Source organism: Apteryx mantelli, chromosome 2 (assembly GCF_036417845.1).
Source record: "Apteryx mantelli isolate bAptMan1 chromosome 2, bAptMan1.hap1, whole genome shotgun sequence".
Taxonomy (NCBI): Eukaryota; Metazoa; Chordata; class Aves; order Apterygiformes; family Apterygidae; genus Apteryx; species Apteryx mantelli.
Genome location: NC_089979.1, coordinates 92,076,750 through 92,095,074, shown reverse-complemented (window position 1 = coordinate 92,095,074; position 18,325 = coordinate 92,076,750). Strand labels below are relative to the sequence as shown.

At 38.5% G+C, this 18,325-nt stretch overlaps 1 protein-coding gene across 1 annotated transcript in view; it reads left to right on the top strand.

Annotated features, from left to right (window-relative positions):
* The window catches only part of ADCY2 (adenylate cyclase 2), a 197,547-nt gene that overhangs the window by 92,542 nt on the left and 86,680 nt on the right, over positions 1-18,325 (top strand). Inside the window, exon 4 of the mRNA XM_067291033.1 lies at positions 1,555-1,704. Coding sequence (XP_067147134.1) covers positions 1,555-1,704 — 150 coding nt within the window. The remainder of the gene's footprint in view (positions 1-1,554; positions 1,705-18,325) is intronic.

Genomic DNA, 18,325 nt, shown 5'->3' with positions numbered 1-18,325 from the left:
CAGAAATGTGATAATGCCATGATCTTAAAATTATAGGGAAAGAAAAATTTTATCAAACTGCAAAACATTAATCCTGTTGCTAAGTTGAACAGTTCCTACTTCTAGCTCTGGGGAACCATGAGAGATTAGACTTCAAATATGTCGCAGACAGAGAAACAGATATCATCTGTAATGATGGTATTGTTTGTGAGGAAAATAAAAACATTTCTTGAAAACTTTAATTTTAAAATGTGCATTTATAAAAGGAGAATTGAAACTTCATGTAATTTTTGTGAGTAAAGAAGGACTTCCATTAATAGGAAGACCCATCTCTTTTCTTTGGACCACTGTAGCATACCATCTGTATTTTTTTTGACGTCACTGGCTCTTTCACTACTAGCAGTCCACAAAAGACTATCTGATAAGTAGGAACATCAAAAAGAACCATGAATGATCACTGTGTAAATCTACCGTAAGTCTCATGATTGGATTAACTGTGGAGGATTGATGAAATTGTAGCCTCCCTTCTTCCTCCCCACCTTCCAGACCACAAGCACTACGTGGTACAGTCCTTGCGATCCAGGCTGTATGGTGCACTGATGGCCTTATGGATGGGGACCCAGGCTGACCACCATGCAGCTGAATCTCAGTCTCAGTTCTCTTGTAGTATGATCTCTTTTACTGAATTAAGAATTGGTTTCATTTCTCTGATGTGTTGTTCTTGCTCTGATTCACCTAGGGTGAGTAACCAGGTCTCTCTCTTTGCAACAGTAAAACGGGGATAGTTGAAAGTGCTAGCATCCCCAAGCAGTATGCTGTCCTTTTTGCAGTTAGAAGTACAGGAAAGAGCTGCCTCCATCCTCTCTTTACTGGCTCTGTAATGTTCCATACAATTAATAAATAAAAAAAGATTCTTTAAGCAAACTTAATTCTCATGTTCATGTATTGTTGTGCCCACTGAGCATCTGATGTTGAACCTAAATTTTATTGATTTAGCTTTGTGTTTTAGGCAAATCTTGGTAGTAGATAACAGTATTCCAGCAGAGAGAGAGATCTTAGTTCCTTAAATTTTGTTTACTATCGCCAAGGTTAATATTTATAGCTGGCTGTAGGATAGTAGTGGGTCAGGCCGAGATAAAATGCTGGTCAGGCTGTTGATATAGGTGAATCTTTTCACCCCTTGATCACATGGCACTTCAAAAGAGATTGTTTTGCCAAAAGAGCTTGACGTGGCTTCTGCTGGTGTTATTAGGAGCCATAGCTATCTTTTAGCACCAGTAAATCATGTTCCTACCTAATTAATACTCAGCAGTGGATATAGAGCATGAGCTGAATTTCTTTTTCAGAAAACATATACCTCATTAAATAGGCAAATGTGTGGTTCATCAGCATTCCTATTTCATCCCAAATTAAAATAGTATTATCTCTGGGGATTTTGTCTCTCATTATGAAGGCTTTGTGAAAGGTAAACCTTTGCTAGAAAGAAACTTGAAACAAAAGCTATATTCTGCTGACTTGTTTAAATATTTTCCCTGACACTTGGCTCTTTTTTTTTTTTTTTTTCTAAACCTCTAGATGTTGGCAAATGTAATCATTTTTATCTGTGGAAACTTGGCAGGAGCGTACCACAAACATCTCATGGAACTTGCGCTGCAGCAGACCTATCAGGACACATGCAACTGCATCAAATCTCGTATCAAGTTAGAATTTGAGAAGCGGCAGCAGGTAAAGTCACTGTCACGTTTGGGTCTGTTTTGCTATTTTCCCATTATCCCCCATTCCTCACTATATAATCTAGTTTGCCAATGGATGAACACTTAATGAGTTACTGAAAATTACTTAAAAAGTGTGCAAAGTCTCTTGAAGAGGATTTTGCACAATTTCCATCAGAATTTAAGAAGGTATTATAATTAATGTTGCCATATGCATGTTTTCTTCTATTTGTTTTATGAAAATGTTTTATGATAATGGAAGTTGAAGTTGCTGTATTGACTCTGTTTTCACACTTTCTCTTTTGTTTTCCTCATTGGATAAGTTGTGTGATGTATATTTATGCTTTGGGAATCATCAGTTCTTTGTGCCCAAGAACAGTGCTGTGAAATCATTGCCATAAGGCATTACTGCACTGTTTTTAAAGTATTTCAAACTACAATACTGATGAAACATGTGATGTAGTTCTAAGGGTCAGGTGTATTAAGAAGAGCTAGGGGAATTGCATAATGAGCCTATCTGTCATTTACTCTAACAGCTGAATAAAAGGCTTCTCTGATTGCTTTATATAGTTCTTTTTCTGTTTGCAAGTTCTGTACAGTGCCTATCATCCTGACAGATAGGTACTTCATTTAAAAGAATTTGAAATACAAATTAGTGCATCAAGTAGTAAAGAAGATAGGTGTATTTTGCTCTGAAGGTCACCAAACTCAAACTTCTTCGAACTGTTAAGGGTCAGAGAACAGAGCCTTCATGGACACATTGCTGTTGCTGCATATGGTGCATTCAAGTGTATGTCTGGTATGTCCCTGCTGACCTTAACTGTTGTGCCTGGGAGTAGTCTCACAAATACCTGCAGCCACTTTAAATCAAGGTTTTCAAGATCCACCACCAATACTTTAGAAGACAGAAAGAGCAAATGAAGAGGCTGTACCAGGACTTTAGTGAATGTTATGTGGTGTTAGGCGTAGCCTCATTCTGCTGGGCATTTGGGCTGCACAGTGGCTGAAGTTGCTGTGAGACATTTAGAGTAGTCTTAAGGAGAACATTTTACAGTAAACAGAGGCTGTGATGATTAGATGCAAGATCTGCATAAGGCACTATTTTGGGAGAGGTTGTGGAAGGGCAGTCATTTATAAGTTTCCACTTCTCACTCCATGAGCTGTATGCAGTGCATCAATAGGTTTTGTAGCTGATCGCATACAATGAATGCATTTTCCTGTGTATATTGCCTCACACTCTTCTGTTGAAAATTTAGGCCAGAATATCTCCAAATTAGTTGCAGTGAGACAGCTTACAGGTGCAAGGCAACTACTGCCAGGCATGTGGGAGTAGTGCCACTCCAGGACAGGGAGTGTCCTGTGATGTGGGGCTGATGTGATGTCTCCACAGCTCCTGGTGACTCAGGAGAAGATGGTTAATGCTGGTCGCTGTGCCCAGGCCTCAGCTGCCAGAATGATGTGGGCAGGCCATAACCGAAGAGCATAATACATAGCAGGCATCAGGGTATCTCTTATTCAGGAGCACCTGAGCTCTTAGCTTCCTGAGCACTGTTGTGAGGGTCCAGGTGTTGTTTTTGTTCTTGGTTGCTTTTTGTTACAAGTGTTGGAAATGCATTGGTATGTCTGCTGGAATTAGGAAGGTGTATTACTGGACACACTGTCAACAGGTAAAATCAAAAGGGTAAAGAAGATGCTTGTACAAGTCAGTAGTTAGGACAGACATAGTGCTAGCTGGTGTTTTCTGCAGATGTGTATCATCTGCTGAACACCATTAACTTCTGTGGAAAGTCATCGGTAAGCAAATTTGATCTCCTGATGCTTCTGAAGGTCTTACAAAAATGGTCAAGAACCTGACAATGGAGAGAAGCAAAAATATTTGCAATCCTATGGCTGATGCTTGCTCTCTGTTATTTGGAAGGGTTAGATTTATAATATGCTGGAGCCCAGCAAGATGGATAGCACAACAACAATCTTTCATTAATATATTTTGTGATTATTACAGAATGATGATGGGAATTGCACTTAATTTGTTAAATATCTATGTATGCATGGTCATATTTGTGTTTTGATTGAAATAAATATATCATACAACTAGCTAAGATCCATCTGCACACCTCTAAGTAATGTACTGCAGGTCTTGATTTGTGCATTTTTGGTGCTAACAGCGGATGGACCAACAACTGATTAAACTCAGCTAGGTGAAGGGGGCAGAATTCTATGAATTATTTATTTATTTATTTATTTATTTATTTTACCTCCCCTGAACCACTAGATCCTCTGATCTTCTTAAATAGATGTCTTTAGCCTTTACCCTCTCAACCCCTTAATATGCCCTTTGTCCTGTTTGACAGTTTTTCCAACCAAAAAGAGAAGGAGGTGCAGGTCCTTATTAAGACACTTACAAATGCTGGATATTTAAATTTAAGAATATGAATGGGGGTTAATTTCAGAAGGAATATTTTTTCTACTCGAGTTAATGTACTTCTGGATTAAAAAGTTTGCAGACACAGAGAAGTGAATGTGCTTTAGTCTGTCTTTTAATACAGCTTTTTTACCAAGAAATACAGGAGATGGTCCACATTGTTAGCATTCAGGTAGCAAAAGTCAGTCATATTGTTGCATAGGATTGGGATACATTGAAATGGTAGGAGCAGGTGCATATTAAAAAATTCTAAGTTGATTTTGATCAAAGCTTTTATTAGCCTGTTAAAGGTTGTAGCATGACCATTGATTTTCCATCTCTTTCACAAGCAAAATTTGATTTACTTCAGTGAGAAGTATCACAAGTTACTTTTACACCAGTGCCGAGCATAGGGATGTGCTTCTGAATACTTAGGCCTCCAGATCAAATTTAACCTCATGAACATCATGTCTTTTCTAATTGTTTTTGAAAGATATACACTTTGTATTATATATTTTACTTCATGAATTTCCTCTTACTGTCTTTGAGAATAGCGCCATACAGATGTAGTCAGCTGTTGCTTTTCTTTTTTTTTTTTTTTATCTTTGAACAACCTTTCAGAGAGCACCACTTCAGCTGTACCAATAGATAAATATATTGAATTGTCACCCAACAGCTATGCCAAAGGACTTAAGAGAAACACTGAATTCAATGTTTACGAATGAGACTGTTGTGCATTAATATCTGGTGAAATGGTGGAGGGTGAATATATGTTCCCAGATACCAGTTTGAAGTATTATACCCACATGGCTGCATACTTCTGTGGGGGCGCAGCAGGGGCTGGCTGCTCCCTAAGGGACAGGGAGCTGAGGTGGTAACGTGGCCAGCCGGGAGGGACCTGGCCAGCCAGGACTTCATCCCATGGTACCCAAGCAAGGTGAGTCCCTCAAACCTGGCGGTGGTGGCCAGGATCAGCCGAGAGTCCAGATCATCAGGCAAGTTCATGGCGATGAAGCAGGTCTGAGGACCAGCCAGGACATCACCCACGGGTTGAGGTCCAATATATATAAAAGAGAAATGTGAAACTATTTTGATCTCCTAAGATCAGCGATTTCATTTCAAGACACACATTTAAAATAGCCTCATAACATTATTTGTCCCACTGAGACAGCCTGGCTGACAGTTTGCAGGACTAATGACTGACTAAGTTAGCAATCTTAACACTGACAAGTGTTTAACATAATTGTTCTTCTCTCTCTCTTCTGGTGCTTTGCATTATGAGACATAGGAAATATGCTCTGAGAAATTCTTACAATGTACCAGGTAGCTGTTTGGCAGGTGTTGATGTTCAGTGGGTTCTCTAGGATGCTCTCTTTAAAAAAGAGGCAGTATAATGATCGTTTTAGAAACACTCAGGTAGCAGATTGAATTGAATGAGGTTTCAAATCATTGAGTGGGATTTTAATTTTTTCACTGAAACGCGGTGAAGCGATACTATACATTGCAAGGACTGAAATACTTTAAAACTGCTTAAAATGAATCTCAAGCAAAGAAATCTCATAAATTTCTGACACTTGAGGCTCTTAGTGAAGAACAAAAATGTTTGAAATGTATTATTTGGAACCAATATATAAAATGTGGATTCATAAAAGTTCAATTAATGCATTTTATACTAATATTTTCATGAACATGGAAGAGTTTTCCTAAAGGCTTCCTGTTTTGGGTTTGATTTTTTGTTTGTTTGTTTGTTTTTAATGTAGGGTTAGTAAGGAGGAGAAGTGAAAACTGGCTCTGGTCTTTTAGAATATTTTTTTGTACTCCAAGCCTGTTTGTACATACCTGCAGCACTTTTACATAGATGTGTGGCCAATCCTTTATGTTGTCTACACATCAGTACCAAAAATTCAAGACTGTTCTGAGAAGGACTTAAGTGCCTGGTTCTCCATTGCAGACCACATAGAAGAAAGCTAGAAAAGCTCAGCTGATTGGCATGCATGTTCCAGGTAATATGTGTCTGAGGAAAAGAAAGAAATACTATGTTTCAATGCGTGACCTTGATGGTCATCCTGCGAGAAAGGCAAGACAAACAGTTGTCCTGTTTTCTGCCTGAGCATGACTTGATTTGCTGCCATTTCAAATATTTCACTACGATGTTTCATAGCTTTGATACATAAAGTTTTGTATGGCAAATCAGAAGAAAAGAACTTCTATGTAGTTCTAGTTTTAAGTGTGCAAATACATCTAATATCATCTTATCAACAAAAGCAACAATCTTCAAGAGATTCCAACAGGTTTTTTGTTGTTCTTTTTCCTCTGAATTTTGTTACTGCTGCATTCTGTTGCAGTCCTCTTACTACTCTAAGCTGTATGGATAAGACCACATCTGTGTTTAGATTCACTGTCTTTTCTTGTAAAAAATGACTTGAGTTCCCATCTTGTATTTATCATTGGTAGTGTCTTAATCACCGGGCCATGGGCTATTCTGCAGTGGACCTCTCCTGCTGGTGCTGCTCTGTTTCATTTCATTTTTATGGGTATCACTATTTGGGCAGAGCTCCTGGAAACAACATGGAGCAATCTTTTCTCCTCAGCTGTGGGACAGGTGCTTTCTCTGAGGCCGCCAGTGATGTCTAGCTAGGTTTGTTAGAAAGCGTAAATACTCAGGTCTGCAGGTGAAGCAGACTGTACATACACCATTTTTCTTCATCCTGTGTTGAAAGCCTGTGTGAGGAGCTCATCCCAGGCCTCGGTAACTGCCCGCTTAGTGGTGCTTAACACTCAATGTAGTTAAGCACTGCACCTCAGTAGTGTCCCCCCAGAAAGGTGGCCACTGCCACTGTACTCATTGTACACCTCAGGCAAAAACATCACACTTAGCTGAGGTAGGCTTCAGAGAGGCATCCAAACCTGTTGATCTCCCAGGAGGGGTGCAAGAGGCTTCCCCTAGTCTCATCTTGTAGGCACTTACTCGCCTGCATGCCAGTGCTTGAGGTACCCCCATTTGGCCACAGGGCAAGTGCTACCACAGCTAAAACCAGACCAAAGCAAGCTCAGAGTCGTCAAGAGATCCTATGTTGAATACAAAGCCTGTAGCATGATGGTAAAAATCATATTTCTGGACTACAAAAGCCCTGAGCAACCTCATCTAGTTTTCGAGTTAGCCCTGTTTGGAATAAGATGTTGGGACTATAGTTCTCCAGAGGTCCCTCCCAACCTGAATCTTTCTCTGAGTCTGTAGTTTTCTTTAATGTTTTTCCCACAGCAGGATGTTGTAAAATACAGGAATATGGTGATTTCAAATAGGAATGGAAAGAAAAGTATCCCCTTGAATCACATTGTATAATCTCAAATGCATGGTGTTTATATCACCAAAAATCCTACCAGCTACTACAGATACTTTCTCAAGTTTCTGATGCTGACTCTTTGCTTACAGAAATGTAACATAAGAAATAATGTAGCCATTTTTGCTCTCCCTGACTGAGGAGAATAATAGTAATTTTGCAAGAGGAGTGTATGTTTGTTATCAAAAGTTAAATGTTTTGAAAACTGAGTGGGGAGTATACAAATACACCCATTGCCACTTCAGTAGCTTTAGACTGCCCTGAATAATGTAGAAATTAATTTTCTCTCCTCCTTTTCACCCTCACCCTGCAGTCACTTCAGTGAATTATTTCTCAGAATTGAAATAGATTATATAAGCCTGATGATGTTATAGTAGGCACAATGTTTAAGAGTCTGAAATTGATTTTCTCCAAATGTTCAGTATTTTAATAAAAATATGAAATTTTGATTTCAAGAAAAATATAAATAGGTTCCTGTTTTCTACCTGGAGGCTTAAAAGCACTTCTGTTGATTCTGCATTTCAGAATCTCTTCTTTATTATTTTCGTGCTAAGTCATTTCACATAAACCACATTTTTAACTAGCAGATTGATAGATAGAGATAGTGATTTCAAATTAACAGTATTGCATAAAGGTCTTGCAGATACAGAAACATTTAAAATAGACTATTGACAAAAAGTAGGTCAGTTGTTCGGCATCCAAAATGTGAGTTTATGAACCTGCTTTGAACACTAAGGTTAGATTGGTCCAGTTGTCTTAGTTTATGTTTTGAGCTATGACATGTTTTAGAAAGTACATTTCACTGATAAATTTAATATGAATGATAATTACGTAGTAATTTTAAATGATACATCAGTCATTTACTGGTGGCATTTTGAAAATAGATCATATAATATTTATGATATCTTTCTGCTTTTTCAGTGTAAGTTATGCTTTTCATCCTACAGTAGCTGTTTAGTACTGTTGTTTCTATTCATAACCCCCATAATGTGTTCAATGGGCATTAATGGTGATTATGGTCTAATGCAATGGGTGAAAGAGATAAAGTATCGGGTCAAATTTAGCATCAGCATTGTGCAGTAAAATAGGAAGCCTGTTTTAGCAGAAAAGGAAATAGTTTAAAGTATAGTATCTTCAATCATATGCCTTTCTAACAGTACTCTGATATGGAGGAGTGTTCTTTACTTCAGTCAGAAATCACAGCATTGTGTGTATCTTTATTAAGTTTCTCAGAAATATGGAGAAGTACGTAACAATGATGCACGTCAATCATTTTAAAATAATGACAATTGTTCTTTTACTTCTTTTTGTTGGTGTCAGTGGTTTGAAGTCAGTTACTTTTGGCCTCTGATATCACTTCTTCAGCTGGTAAAATAGAGGGATTTCAGTATCTTGATCATATTATTTGACTACTCTCACTCGTATATTTAACTTTTTCTACTGATGCTGGGATGTAGGATCCTACTGCCTCTTCTACCATGACTTCCGTGCCTTATGATTCTTCACAAGAACATTCCGAGAAACAGGGTTTTCAGAAGAAACAACAGCTCTGGACTGGACAAGTGCCGTTAAGTGCAGAATGATGTCCTGAACTTGGCCCAATTCACCATCCTTTTCCTTCTTAGGGGTATATTTACAAAGCTCGGTGCAGCAGAGCTAGACAATGTTTTTCAGCTCTTTACAGCATGGTCTTGTGCTCCCTAAATATATTCTTGGGGATTGGTTTGTCATAAAAGAGGTGGTCTGCAGTGCAGCTACAGTGGAACAATGTTCGTTCTAATTTCTGGGGCGTGTTTAATTTCCGAGTATCTCTGGAAAATAAGGCTTTTGGTGTATATAAGTGCATATAAAGAAATCATGGACAATAAGTAGGACTCTCCTGGCAACAGCAGTATAAATTTTATCTTTGGTAGTGATTGTGCACCAGTTACTGCATTATCCCAGAGATTTTTCCACTTATTTAAATAGTCTAATTATCTTGATAGCGTCATTACATGTGCTGTAAATGTATCTCTGACATTTACTCTGCTTTAGTACTAACTATGATATTCATTCACTTCAGTTATGTTTGGAGGGATCTCAGGATAACCCACTGGCTTCTATTATTCAGTTAGGAAACTGGATTTTAATATTTTCTTTTAGGAGGAGGTGCTACAAAATTGGAAAATGTTCAATATTTGAGAATAAAAAGTATTTCTTTGCAATATTACCAAATAAATCTGTCATTGTGGCAGAGAAGATGGTGTCATTGTAATTCAGAAGGATGTTGAAAGCATTAAGTAGATGGATTTATTTTCTGTTACTTGCAATGTACCATAAAAATATATTTCCTGGGTATGCTTTTTTTTTTTCACATATCCACTGAATTATAATTCTAGGACCCTCTTTTTTTAGTGCTACAAACATTTCAATGAAGTCTTTGGGCAGTTTTCAATTTTCCTGGCAGCAACTGCCTTTATGTCTTGATTCCGTCTCACACTACTTGTTGGCTGAATTCCTGTTGTCATACTGTTAGGCACAGCTCTGTTTGTTTTTTGAAAAAGGTTTGAGACAATAAACTAGCCAATAAGCTTAATAATCTTAATAAACTTAATATATACTCGCAAAGAGAATTCCTGATTCCTATGACTTGTGATATATATCTCATTATTAGAGGAAGAAATACCATCACTGGAAGTCTAGCTATCTACATGAAGACACTTGTGTTCTTCACTATTTTGAAATGAATGGCTTAGCAAATAACCTGTAGAAATATGCTACACAGGGCAATAGAAACACTGCAGTTCCTGCAGATAATGTTTTTTTGCCTACCTCAGGACATCATAGAGAGAAAAAGTCATTTACCATTTTGCAGTGAAGTAGCTGAGATTTCAGCTGTTTCTCTAAATGTGTTGATCACAGCTGTGGTAATTTATTACATCCAACATCCTCAGATAAAGTGATGAGTAATGCTGCTTTGTTTTGTTTTAAGAGTAAAATGTATAGCTTAAGCAGATACTAACTGCCACGTTTTCATGATATACTGATAAATCTGAGGCAATATACAGCTGACGGGCAAATGTTAATTTTTGTCATGCTATCTGCAATTTTGCCAGCTGCATCACAAAAACTAATAGCTAAAATGCATTTCTTTTCAGAAAGAGAATTTCTTTTGATAGCCAGTCCAGTTTTCTTAATTGTAACTATTCCCATAATTAATTGCCTCATTTTTAAATTGTCATTTTATTTCTAAATTGAAATTATTTCAATCCAGCTAGGATCCCTTTGTCCTTATTATGTCCTTTTCAGCTAAGAGCCCTCTACATTAAAAAATCTTCTCTACAGGTAGGGATTACAGGATATTGTACCTGCAAGAACTATGAACAGATTTTGATGACCCAGAAGCCTCCTTTTTTTTGTTTTTTAACTTGCAGATCTGCTCAGTCATGTCATAAACATCCTTATAATATTGTTAAATAGCTTGAACATCTTAAATTTGTTCTCTCTACTCAGGATTTTCCAGCTGTTTGATCATTCTTGCAGTTTTTCTGAACTCATTCATGTTTTCCTATATCATTTTTGTAGCAAGCATTTCTGAACACACTATCGTCAGCAGTGCTCTCAGTAAATATCCTATAAGAGGCAAAGGTCCATAAAAAGTCTTTTTACAAGTCAATAGGCCACATTAGCCTTGTTATCAGCAACATCATGCTGAGAGATACTTCTTATTCGGTTAAGTACAGTGAACTCAATATTCTTTCCAGAATGATTGCTTTCTAATATATAGGCCTCCATGTTGTAAATAGGTGCTTTGATTCTGGGTAAATATCCTCTGGGTATTTTAAATAGCTTCTGTACAGCTGCACACAAATAGCTCTGTATTTTTGTAGCATTGTTAATCATCCTGTTATTCTTTATGTCATTTCTAATTTCTAAATACCTTTTTTTTTGCTTGAAGTGATTGTCCATGCGAGCATTTATGCTGGCAGTGCACATGTTCTGAAGAACTTAAGCTGGAGAATTTTTAACCCAGCATGACTTCCTCCTTGCTGTATCACACAAATGTGCTAAGGGGAGAGGTATGCTCACTGCCTTAAGGTGTTCTGAGCAATCTGGCTAAGTTGGAACATTTTTTTGAAGTTCATATCCTTGCCAGTGGCCTGCTTAGATATTACTTCTAATCCTTTTCATGTTGTCAGGCAATAACCTTTCTCTTTTTGTAATATCCTGATTCTTTCCTCTCTTTTCTTCACCCTTATTTACACTTTCCCTGAATCAGAAGAGCTTCAGGCTGTAGAAAACACAACCCTTTTATCTAGGGAAAAAAATAACGCTGGAAAATACACTATTTCCAAGTGCTTTAAGCCAAAAGTCCATTCCAAGGGGTAGATGTCAAGGCTAGAAGCCCACTCTGCCACATTCTAGGCATTTACCTGGCTGCGTGTAAGTTTGGCTAATCTGTAAGAACTGCTGTGAACAAAGACATAAGCCTCAGCAGGGGCTCCCCACTCCTTCCCTTAGGAGCTGCTTTTAAGCTGAGGCACTCACCCTTGGCCCTCACCTGAGATACATTGCAGCCGCATTGTAGCCATGCCTGTGAATGGCCTTTTATCATGGTGATCCAGACCCTGACCCATGGACTTGACTTTCCAGCTTATCTCAGACCTGCTCATCACTATGGACTTGGCTATCACTGGCTTACTCTGGTGGCTTACTCTGGTTACCATCTCTAGACACGATCCTCACCCTCACTTGCTGGTATGACTTCATAGCTTTTTGTTGGTGAGATCATGGGCCCTGCTTGTGACTCTTGGCTTCCAACTTGATTTGCCTTGCAGAGCAACCTACTATTGCTGCTCACTGAGGGTAAGAGAGAATCTGACAGTTCTTGTCTGAAGCTTCATCAGCTCATTTCAAATGCACTGTGTTTTGACTGTTTCTTGGTCTTTAATCCAGACCCCTCTTCAGGACAGAAGAAACAGACATCTTCAAAAACATTTTGTGTATCTCAAGCAAGGGTTCAGTCTCCTGTGAAATTCACAGGGAAGGTGTTTCTCCATCACTATCACTCGTTTTGGGAGGTTACAGGTCATCCAAGGAAGGCCAGCGACAGCAGGAGGCATGGGAATAGCTCAGTGCTTGACAAACAGTGGCTCCCATGAATCTACAGGATAACATTGTCTTGTTGGATACAGGACTCTCTTTCATCTCCTGGCTTTTCTTGTTCCAAAGCCTGGATAATTTCTTACAAAGATCTGGGTAAGTTTTTGGAGCAACCTTTTCCTACTTAGTCTCATTTCACAACCACTTTGTGCAAACTGGGTGTGAATGCTTAACAGCTACAAGACCTATCTGGTCCCAAGCTGCTGCTTCTGTGACTGGTAGGCACAAGTCAGAGAAGCAGGCCCATGTTTAACTATGAAGCGGGCTTTTCCCCAAGGCTTGCTTAGTCAAGGAAAGCCTTTCTTTTTTTTTTTTTAGTTTCTCCTTACCATGAGACAGTTCTTCTCTGGCCCCTAGATGTTGACTAAATGTTACCCTCAAAAGAGACTGTAGGCCTTTTCCGTGTAGCCATGTGACTCACAATTGCCCCAGACTGGCTTCTGGGCTGGTTGTGCATAATGCCTTTCATCCATTATTTCTGATCTGACCCTTTTATCAGTGGACTTAGGTATTTTGTCTGAATGTGGAGCACAGCTAGTCTGCTGGTGTTTTCATTATCATTGGCTCTGCTGTACATAGAAGAGCAAGCCCAGCAGGTTTTCTAAGTACCTGACACAGCACCTCTTGTGCATTGTCACACTCTTTGATCACTTTTAGAATCACAGAGCTATAGAATAATTTAGGTTGGAAGGGGCATCCAGAAGTCATCTAGTCCAACCTCCAGCTCAAAGCAGGTCTAATCAGGTCAGGTTGCTCTAAGGATGGTGGTGTTCAAACCACCCACTCTGTGCAGCTTGTTCCAGTATTCGATTACCCTCATGCTAAAAAAAAAAAGAATTCATTATATCTAATTGGAATTTCCCATGTTCCAACTTGTGTCCATTGCCTCTCATCCTGCCACTCTGCCAGTAAGAGTCTGGCTCCATCTTCTCTGTATCCTCCAATCAGGTAGTTGTAGACAGCAATATGGTGTCCTCTTAGCCTTTTCTTCTAAAAGCTGAACAGGCTCAGCTCTCTCAACCTCTCCTTGTACCTCATGTTTTCCAGCCCCCTAAATATCTTGGTGGCCCTTTGCTGGACTCACTCCAATATACCATATCTGTCTTTTACTGGGGAGCCCAAACCTGGACACAGTACTCCAGATGCAGTCTCACAAGTGTCAAACAGAGAGGAAGAATCACTTCCCTGGACCTGCTGACTACAGTCTTATAAATATAGCCCAGGATGCAGTTGACTTTCTTTGCTGCAAGAGCATATTGCTGAAAAAAACTGTTTTCTGTGAACCATCAGTTGAAAAAATGGATCAGTGCTATCAGGTAACATTTTCAGAGTAGATTTCTCTCATCCATCCCTGAATTTATGACTGAGATTCATGGTGCATGCATCAGAGAGAGTTCAACAATCTTGCAAGTCCACAAAATAGAGTGTAAAAGAGAGAATGCATTAGGGAAGAGGCTGTATTCCGTTCACTCCTATTTAGGATCTTCACATATTAACCCTTCTAATCCACTCATCTTTGGTTTGGGTCGTCAAAATTGGATAACTTTACCATCTCCTTCCTGAGAAAGATATGCTAATGTCATAAATGTCACTTCAAGAGGAACGAGATGCAGTGGATACCTCTGCTACCTCCGTCACATTGGTGATGTTGGTGTAGTGCACTTGACTGCAATCTACAGGTTTGTCTAGTCAGTTGCAGTCGGTAGTAGCAGATCTGCCTTGTAAGACCCAGAAATTATTTGGCTTTAAGTTAGAGGAAGCCTTATATGCTTTAAAGGAGACAAGGACCTTTAGCAAGAGTAGTTAGGCAGTCACACCATATATATCCAGTAATGCAGGGCCAGTAGGTTGTTCCTGTTTTAGTCCTTCAGTTACCAAGCAGATTCTGAGATCTTGAGAGCAGACTACCTGTGATAAACCAGCTGGCAATACATTCACCAAATTCTGGCCAGTGACTTTGCAGGTGCATAGAGAATTATAAATCTCTCCTCCATTCTCAGTCTCCCTTTTTGCCACTGTTTGTCAGTTGCTTAGGTAAGTATGCTGCTGCTTACAATAGTGTCATTTCTGACTTGCTGGTGCTGGAAACCCTGACTAGGTATTGCAGCATCTGGTTCTTGGGTTTTAAATGATCTCAGAGAAGAAGATCCTTATGGATAGGAAAACAGAGTCCATAAGTTTCCACAGATATCAATGTGATGTACTTTTTTTGGCCTGATGTGTTAACAGTTCGGTATTTCTTGAGTAAGTCCCTCTGCATTTGATTCTAAAATATCTTCTAGAATTAAGAGTATCAATTCTCTATCTACTTAGGAAGACTTCATTTACAGCTATTTTGGGTTTGTATGTGCCCATAGATTGTATTTCAGGTTTCTGTCATCTACCTGCAGGGTGTTTTCTTAGCAGATTCATTTGGCTTTTTTCCACAGGACAGAGATCTGATATTTGTGGTGGGATCTGAATTTGATTTTGATTAGTGTAATGGGAAAATCATTTGAGCAGTAGCTTCTTGTCCTATATTTCAGGACAAGGTCAGACACTGAACACAACCAAAGTTTTGCTAATCTTTTTGTGTATTTTCCCAGATGGCATTCATCCTCAGCAGAGGCAACTCTGCATACTGGCTATTGAAATGGCTTTGTCTTTTTGTGTACAATCTGATTTCTTAGAAAAATCTCTTGGGTTTTCCCTTACAAAGATAAATCCTTCCCTTCCCATTGGAAAGGTCTTTGGATTTAGCAGTTTTTACTCAAAGACAGTGTTCGGATTATGACAATCTTCTTCCTTAGATGATCAGGCTTCTTTTCAGGCAATCCCTTTATATTTGGGGTATTGCTTAGCATCCTACAATGTGTGTGTGGACACTTATTCAAAGGAGAAAGAAAAACTATTTAAGTAGAGATCCTGTGAGCTGTATTGCCCTGGTACATATTCACAGCCTGTGGGCTTTGCTGTTTCTCAGACCACATGATATTGAAGTATGTTTATGTTGTGTTATCTTTTGTTTTTTCTTTTGAATAAAGAATCTTTAAGGTTGAAATGAATTCAATTTCTATGCAGGTAGGCTGGGAGCGGGGGAGGGGGAAGGGGGACACTATGGGCATGCTGCTGCTGTTACTCCTAGAGCTAAAAGGTGCATGTCCAAGCTCAAGTGCTTGGACATATATGTACCGGCAGCACAGATATTTGTAAGGACAACAGCTCTCCAAGAGTGTTGACACTGAGACAAGTAGTTTCCTATTAGTAGCACTGAATTTATTTATTCTTCCAGATTATCAAATAGCTTTCAAGAAAACTGTGATGTCTCAGACATGCTACTCAAAATGCTCAAAATAAAAATATGTTTCTCAGTAAATTGCATTTTGAAGCCTGCTGGTTAGTTGGATTGTAACCCGTTCAGTCTGTGCTACCGTGCTAATTATTAAACCAAAATGTTGAATGTGTTCATTAAACAATCGTGTGTTTGTATAAATATAAATTATTGTACGAACAGTTGTCTTTATCATCAGACCATATATTTAGAAAAAATCTTTAAATAATTTTTAAAAATCTTATTGATAACAAATGGGGCAGTAAAGGAAACAAACTCAAAACTTGTAGCTGCTTTAACTTCTGAGGCAGCTCTGGTTGAAACAAAGTTTTGTATATGATCAAAGATGAAAATAAATTTTCTGTATTGAAAAAAATCTGCTTAACCTTTTAAAATGCTGCAGGAGTGAAAGTAAACACCCTCCCTGAACTTCCTCTCCCTGTAGGAGTTGGAATGAAAGTGTCAGATTTCAGCAAAATAAGGAACTACAGGGAGAGGAAATCCACTAATGCATTTTCTTTCTGTCTTCCTCCAGTTGTTTTAACGTTATCTGATGACAAAGATTCAGAAACAGAAAGTAAGACGAAAAGAGAGAGAAAGCACACAGATTTAAACACTTACCACTTTTACATTTGCCTCTTATGTATTTATGGCAAACTGTTTTGTGAACTTAATTTGATTTTACTGTTCCATTTAAAAAGAGGGATTTGGGGATGACTTAAACAATCAGCTTTTTTTTTCACAAGCAGAGGCAAATTTTTAGAGTAGTTCCTGGTAGGTTTGGTTTCAAAGAATAAGTTCATAGAAGGTTTTATTACAACTTCAGAATGTTTTCATAAGAAATAGAAAAAGAAGTCTCAAATAAACATCAGGAGGTTATCTGATCCTTCTTCCAGCCGTGCAGCAGGATCAAGTACCCTTGGATAATTCCCACTGGATATCCATCTAAGCGGTTCTTCAAAATCTCAGAGATTCTACACCTTTCCTAGACAATCTGTTCCCACAAGTTCTTACCTTTAGGGGGTATTTATCCTACTGTCCAACTTAAATATCCTAAAATGCAATGTAAGCCTGTGAATGCCATTCACAGGGAATGTGAATAAGGTTTATTCCTTTATGATTTATTTCAGCCTTCTGCGCACCTGAAGATTATTGTCCTCTCTGCCCTCGGGTATCTCCCTGACAGGCAAACAAGTCCTGTTGCTTGCACTGTGCCTTTTAGGCCAGGTTTTCTAGACCTCTGATATTTTGCAGTTTTATACTTTCTCTAGTAAGCCCAGATGATTTGCTGTAATGTTGAAACACTTTGGCAGCATTATGCTTCATCTTAAGTTCAATTTAACATTTCAGAGGACCCTGAAATATGATGTACTATTGCCCTGTCACCTCTGCATTTTTAAGGGTTTATTTAAAAAATCAAATTGCTGGAGGTCAGCTAGAAATACTGATTAAATCCATTCTATTCTCTACCAGTGCTGGTCTGGAATTGACTTCCCTGATTACTTGATCTGTCCCTATTCCACTCGACACAGTATTTTTCGTACATTCAGAGGCCAGCTAAATAAACCACTGTGCGCTAAATTGAAATACAGAAGATGTGCATTCAAGGACAAATTCTTTTTACCCATTTACTGCAACCAAAATCTAATTGAATACACAGCGTTTTAAGTCTTTTTTGCTCCAAAAGGAAGAAAATTAAAGTGGCTTCTGGCTCTGTAAATTACTATAACTTGAAAATGCATTCATGTTTCAATTTTTTTTAATGCAATTTGGTCATCTGTGTAGGATATTAACCTAATCCAAGAAAAATTGGCTGCAAAGCTGCTGTCCATTAATGGGAACTCTGCAAGATCCCTGAAATTTGTACCCTGGGACCACAAGAAAGTATGTTTTCTCAGCCCTTTCATGACTTCATATGCCTCTCGCTTAACCCTAGTTAGGGCTTCTGTTACAACTGCTTCTGTTTGAAGGGTCTCTCATCCTCTTATCCTTTCTAATATTTAGGAATCATCTACTACCAGCTAACAGGTATTTGTGGCTACTCTGTATTGTAATAAATTCACTGTTGTCTTTCTCCCTCACTGATATTTCTTACCCTTTGTTTCCCTGACTTCCAGAGATTTCTTTAGGGCACCAAATAAAATTCCTTCCATTGCTTTGGATTTTCTTCTTTCTAATGAAATACCTATCTGCTACAGCCAAGAACTGCAGCTGACCTTTCCCAGATACATCACTTTGAAGACTCAAGACTATCCTACAGATAACTTCATCACCAAGTATTCCTTCTCCTCTGTCATTTTCATTTGAAGCATCCTTAGTTTTTAGCAGATGTTCTTGTTAAAAGGCACTCAAAATGCATTTTATTCACCAAAATATCATTCTATTTCCTTCTTTCATGTCTCTCTCTTCCAGTAAATTAGTATCTTCTTCCATGCCTTTT